Source organism: Eubalaena glacialis, chromosome 19, assembly GCF_028564815.1.
Source record: "Eubalaena glacialis isolate mEubGla1 chromosome 19, mEubGla1.1.hap2.+ XY, whole genome shotgun sequence".
Taxonomy (NCBI): Eukaryota; Metazoa; Chordata; class Mammalia; order Artiodactyla; family Balaenidae; genus Eubalaena; species Eubalaena glacialis.
This window is the reverse complement of record NC_083734.1, coordinates 20,921,923-20,928,143: the sequence shown is the minus strand read 5'-3', so window position 1 is coordinate 20,928,143 and position 6,221 is coordinate 20,921,923. Positions and strand designations below refer to the sequence as shown.

The 6,221-nt window shown below is 41.0% G+C and overlaps 1 protein-coding gene across 1 annotated transcript; it reads right to left on the bottom strand.

Annotated features, from left to right (window-relative positions):
- Positions 1–1,353: 1,353 nt before the first annotated feature.
- On the bottom strand, positions 1,354–3,306 carry LOC133080061 (C-C motif chemokine 8-like). The gene is made up of 3 exons (XM_061175904.1): positions 3,189–3,306; positions 1,865–1,976; positions 1,354–1,459 (listed from the first exon to the last, which is right to left on the bottom strand). Exons 1-3 carry the CDS (start codon positions 3,262–3,264, stop codon positions 1,354–1,356), a joined length of 294 nt encoding a protein of 97 aa, XP_061031887.1. The 5' UTR covers positions 3,265–3,306.
- Positions 3,307–6,221: the final 2,915 nt, after the last annotated feature.

The window sequence follows — 6,221 nt, the reverse complement described above, 5'->3', positions numbered from 1 at the left end:
CTACAGCATTATTAACCTTCTACAGCATTTAACCTATCACTCTTTCTGGCCCATTCTTCCTCACTTCATCTCCACTCCCACCCTGTACCATTTATGTCCCCATCATTTCCCCTGCACCATGGCAGCAGCCTGCTCTCAGGCCTCTATCTCTCACACTCCATCCTGTACTCAGATACTAGGTTATTCTTCCTGATGCTCACCTCTGAATGTGATATTCTCCTTCTCTCCTATTTCAAAACTTTCGGTGCATCTCTATTACCTGCTGACTTCCCAATCTGAAATTCAAGAGCCCCTACAACCTGGCTCCAACCTGCATTTCTAAAACTCTGACTCCTCTTTCTTCCCAGAGCCCAGCCAGATGGGATTCCTTCCTCTGGCCCACTCCCCTCATCTCCCTCCTGTATCAGTTCTGAAGAATCCTTTCATTTCCCATCATACTCCAATCTCTCAAGACCGGTCCTGTTGAAGGCTCATCTCCAATAAAGAACCTTAAGTGGACCTCTAAGTTATAGACATCTAGTTTCCTGTTAGACTCAGTTTCATTTCTGGGATATTACTCTGGGTTTGAGAATTAATTAGATGGAGAAAACCTGGGGCTATGGAGAAAAGTTTGAAGACTGTTGCAAGAGATCAAGAGAGAGACCAGGGAAAGGTAAGTGTGAAGAGAAAAGCAATAGGAATCTAGATTCTATTAAATAAGGGCAGGTGATTTAGGGACTGGAGCCACAGGGCTGGAACAGTCTGGTCTGGTCCTTCTAGGTTCTCCCTAATCCTCAGCTGAGTCCAAACGACTCAATTTAGAGGATGACCCTCACACCCCAAATTGTCACTCATTGCTGCCATTTTCTCCCTTCCTGCCAAATGTTACCCCATGAAAAATAAGACCAAGTAGTTTAAAAATATATATATTTTTTCTTTGAAAATTCCATAGTCATTTAATAACATTAATTTCCATCACAATACTACATAGCACACATCGACTTACAGGAGCACTGATTTCCTAAGAATCCAAAGGTGTTTCTCTCTGATGATCAGTGGAAGGACCTCAAGATACTACAGGCAGGTAGGAGGGAGAACAGTGCCATCTTACCATGAACTTAATTGAGTTCACAAAGGAAAACTCATCACCGGATGTTGTGTTTTTACATTCACTAGGATTTATGGCAGATAAAGTTAAAACATCAATAACTTAAATATAATTAAATATTGTTTAAGAAACTATGTGTTTTAAATCATTAAACAAAGAACCTCTTTTTGGACATTATAATAAAATAATACAGCTGGGGAAGGTTGGGGGGGAAATAAATAAGATTTTCCAAGGCTCTGACTGTCTCTCAGTCCAGGTACGAAGGTTCAAGCCTTCAGGGCTTGGGACTTTTGATCCAGGAACTTTATGGAATTCTGGACCCACTTCTGCTTGGGGTCAGCACAGACCTCCTTGTCCGCTTTGGTCTTGAAGCTGTGGGGAAAAGAAGGCACAGTTAAATGGAGTGTCTTGAAGATTTTGCCCAGGAGTTTGGCCCATTGGCCCCTGAACATGATTAGCCCTTGCTCCCTGGGTGAGGAGCCTGGATGGGGACCTGAAGAAGGGGAAATGGGAGGAAGAGGCCTCTCTTCCAGAAAGGAATTTCTGTTGTTACTGCTCCAGGGGAAGCCTTCCTTTAGCTCCTGGCTAAAGGAACTTGGATGATCTGACCAAGCTTCCAGAAGAGCCTGGAGCGAGTATGGATTCCTTCTCATGGGCTTCATTTGTCTATGGGGTAAAGGGTCCTTTGGATTAGATGGCATATTTATCTGACTCATTTGGAAGTATAGAACTCAGATAGAACTTTTGGCTGACGGTGCCCGGGCATGGTCCACTCACATCACAGCTTCCTGGGGACACCAGCTGTTGGTGATTCTCGTGTAGCTGTCCAGCTTCTTGAAGGGGATCTTCCTACTGATCACAGTAAAGCAGCAAGTGATTGGGATGGAAACTGAATCTGAAAAACATTTTGCAAAGCATCAGAGAGTTATAATGTATTGTAAGCCTGCATTTGTAAGAGAAGAAGGAGAAGGTAGAAGACAAAGCAAATACACAAGTTCTAACTAAGACCTACCATTCCCTAGTTCAGAGCTTTATTCCAGATCCCATAGATAAAATGTTATCTGTGAGTCAATTTCCTCTGCTGAACTATGGGGCCCCTCATTGTTGACTGCAGATGGAGAAATCTTGAGTAACCAGATTATTCCTTGTAGCGTGATTCGGAGGGTCTACAGATCCAAAACCTCTGACCCTGGGAAGATAAGTTCTAAGACCTTGCTTCCCAGGTATTTGTCCCCATGGGCTTAGAGCCAACCTATGTCACATGCTGAGATGCCTCTGGGTCCTTATCCTCCTTACACAGCCACCCTTCTGGAAGCTACCCTGGACCGTAATCCAACATTTGAAACCTCCAGCAAGAGTTTCTTCCTCTCTACTACTGCCCGAACTGTCCTTCCTGCCCACAATGAGAAATGGTTCTTCCTTCTGTGCCACATCTCCAAACAAGGTGAGGATTGTTGAGATAGCAGCTACATTTAATGTCCCAAAGCTGGTGTCGAGAAAGATCGTGGAGCCTGGCTCCAGTGGCCTGGGCTTCCAGCTCTGGTTCTGCCTCTGACCAGTTGTGACATGCCAGCTCTTCTTAATTCCCCTCTGGATTTCATTCTCTCCATCTTTTTTTTTTTTTTTTTTTTTTTTAAAGCATCTACCAAGTGGGTTGTATGCAACTCACTCTTTGTGGTTTTTTTTGTTTTTTTGTTTTTTAAAAAAAATTTATTTATTTATTTATTTTTGGCTGTGTTGGGTCTTCGTTTCTGTGTGAGGGCTTTCTCTAGTTGCGGCGAGCGGGGGCCACTCTTCATCGCGGTGCGCGGGCCTCTCACTATCGTGGCCTCTCTTGTTGCGGAGCACAGGCTCCAGACGCGCAGGCTCAGTAATTGTGGCTCGCGGGCTTAGTTGCTCCGCGGCATGTGGGATCCTCCCAGACCAGGGCTCAAACCCGTGTCCCCTGCATTGGCAGGCAGATTCTCAACCACTGCGCCACCAGGGGAGCCCCTCTCCATCTTTTTAATGTAGGCTATGCAGCAAGCATGGGATGACTCATGCCGGGTGTTAGTACCTGGGGTAGTTAAAATGTTAAGGCTTAAGAAGAGAGGAGGCTTACCTGGCTGAGCCAGCACCTGGGTGCTGAAGGCAGCTGCTGTGAGCAGCAGGCACAGAAGTGCTGCAGAGACCTTCATATCGGAGGGTGAGCTCGGGAGCTTCAGCCTGAGAGTTGGAGGTTTCTGAGTTGGTCTCAGCTTCTCTGCAACTCTGACTCATCTGGCTGATCTGCCTGCCTTTTATAGGGAGCAGAGCACATGGGCAGGGTCGTCTTTAAGGAAGGATAAAATAGGCCACTAAATGTGGTGAGTAGGTACCAAATCTTGGTGGTGATTTCCAAACAAACACCGAGAAAAGGAAGTTGTGCAGTTTCCATCATTTGTTTAGACTCTGGGGCAGTGGTGGAAGGGTATGTGGTTATGACCAGTAAAGTGTAGGAAGTGACCTTATTGGCCTATTAAGGGCTCTGATTTCTTTGAAATGGAACATGATCTGTTGGAAAGGAAGAGTAGAAGCTGAGTTGCTAACGGAGTGAAGAGAAACAAGTGCCTGACCCTCCCCATGTCCCGGGAGGTCTGGGATGGGGCCCTAAGGCTTTGCCTGGTCTCTTTATCAGATTCGTGTCCCTGCCACCCTAAATCAGTCAGGCTCCTTTAGAACCTCATACAGGTAGCTTGATAGAACCTTAGCAGAACGATAGAATCCAGGAATCTTCAAGTCTTAATGCCCAGGAATGTTCTGTTGTAGAGCCTAAGAACTGGGCAGCAAATACCGGTCTTTTAGGGTGGTGATTTCCAAATATTTTATCTAGACACTAAAGTTTCTTTCCAAGTGAAATGATATGCGGAAGCCCAATGTATCATGCAGATTCAGGTAGAATGGGTCTGTTTGAAAAAGGTCTTTTGCTTTTGATGTCAAATCTTTTGCCCATTTAAAAAATTGTTTTTTTTTTCTTACACTTGACTTTAAGAAGTTCTTTGTATATATTTTTCATTCAAGTCCTTTACCAGATATGTGCATTGCAAATATTTTCTCCACAGGCTGTAGCTTATTTTCTTAACGATGGCTTTCATAGAGCAGAAGTTTTAAATTTTAATAAAGTCCAATTTATCAATTTTTTTCTTTCATAAATGTTGCTTTTGGTATTATAGCTAAAATCTCATCATCAAACCCAAGTTTGCATATCACCTTTTCAATGAATATTTCCAGACTTTCCACAAATCATTCAATATTCTCCAATAATCTTGAATGTTAAAGACTCCACAGGAGTCCATATATAAAGGCACCATAATTAATTGAAGAATTTCAGTTGGGAATTATATAATTTCCATTTTTTCACGATCATAAACAATAATTATGAGAAAACTGATGTAATATTATCATTAATGTCTCCAATCAATTCCATAGCTAAGGGATTAATCAATCAAAATGTGTGGATATTATTAAGGCTCTTAATCAAATTACAGCATCGTTACATTGTTGGACGGTTTGCATCTTCATTAAAATGCGAGTTTATTGTTCTTAAAAATATTTAACGATTGCTAAGAAGATATTTATCTCGTTAAAAGGTAAAACTAAGCTGTGGAATAGTGGTTTCCTTTGTGGTGTTGACATCATGAGGGAGCCTTTTTAGAGGCAGAAACATTCTATATCTTAATCAGAGGGGTGCTTAAACAGTTGTCTACATATTTAAAATTCATGAAATTGTACACTTAAAATGTCTGCACTTTATTGTATGTAAATTAAGCTTCAACATAAAGTAAATAAAAAGAAAAAAGCACAGCACTATTTTGCTTACATTCTAATTTATTTATTTTTTTTAGTGAGTCTGTTAGTTGATTTATTTTTTTTCTTGTGAGTAATACGTTCATGTTTTTATATCAGATGGCTTTTTATTGTTCTTATTGATTTGGAAGAGATTTTTGAACATCTACCTCATGCATTTTCCATTTATTGCAAATACTGTATGAACTTGTAAGAGTATAGAGTTTGCAGAACATGAGACAAATCAGTGTCATCAGAATTTCTTGTGACCAGAAGGGAACTTGAGTTCTTCCAGACAATCCACCTTCCTGGTGTAGTGTGTAGCACTGATCTCTGTGTGGGAGGGTGTTGTCTAAGAGGTTGTTTGCACACATTTTTCATTCAGAAATAAAGTCATTGTCTTACAGAATACCCTCAATGCCTCATTAATTTCTCCTCTGAGCTGCCTTCATATAGAAAGTGCATCTATAAGCAGCTGACAAAAATGGTAGCAAAAATCATATTATTGAGAATCAACAAGGGTTGGTCAAATGAAGGGAATTAAGTGTCAAGTAACTTGATTCCAGTCCTGATGGAGCCAATAACAAGCCAATGACTTGCCCAATGTGACCATGGGTAAATCTTAACTCCTAGATTCATTCTCCTCATCTACAAAATAGGGAGTTTTGACAAGTTCAGGGATGACAAATAGTTTTCAATAATTTATTAACTTAATAGATTGATGGCAGATAACCAGAAAGGTTTCTTGGAAAAAAAAAAAAAACCAAACCTAAAACTCCAGTGAGGCCTTACCTTGGGTTATTGAATGCAATGCTGTGATTGATTAGTGATATCTGCCATGGGTACAGCAATAGCAAGTGGTACTACCTATGTAACATAGTTGCTATTCCTGGATTAAATAATATTTAAACTTTTCTTTAACTTAATTCATTAATGATTGTTTGCAAAGTATCTAGTCAGAGACCAGAGAAGCTAGCAGGCCTGGCAGAGAAGCTTCTTAGCTGTCAGCCCTAGGAAAGGCAGAATAGCATAGTGGTTAAAATTCCAGATTTGGATACTATGAGCACTAGTTAATATCTGTATCAGAGAAAGCACAAGTTATATAACTTCTTTGTACTTCAAATTCCTTACCTATTCTTTATTTATGTGGAAATGGGGTTTATTGTGAATATTAAATTATCTGATACCCAAAACTTGCTTTGCAGTGTGAGTTGCATATGGCAAGTGATCAATAAGCTAGCTGTCATCAATAGTCAAATAAGAAGGGTATCATGTCTAGAACATGCTAGGAAGGGACCCAGAGTGTGGTTCTTGGTCTCCTGTACAAGTT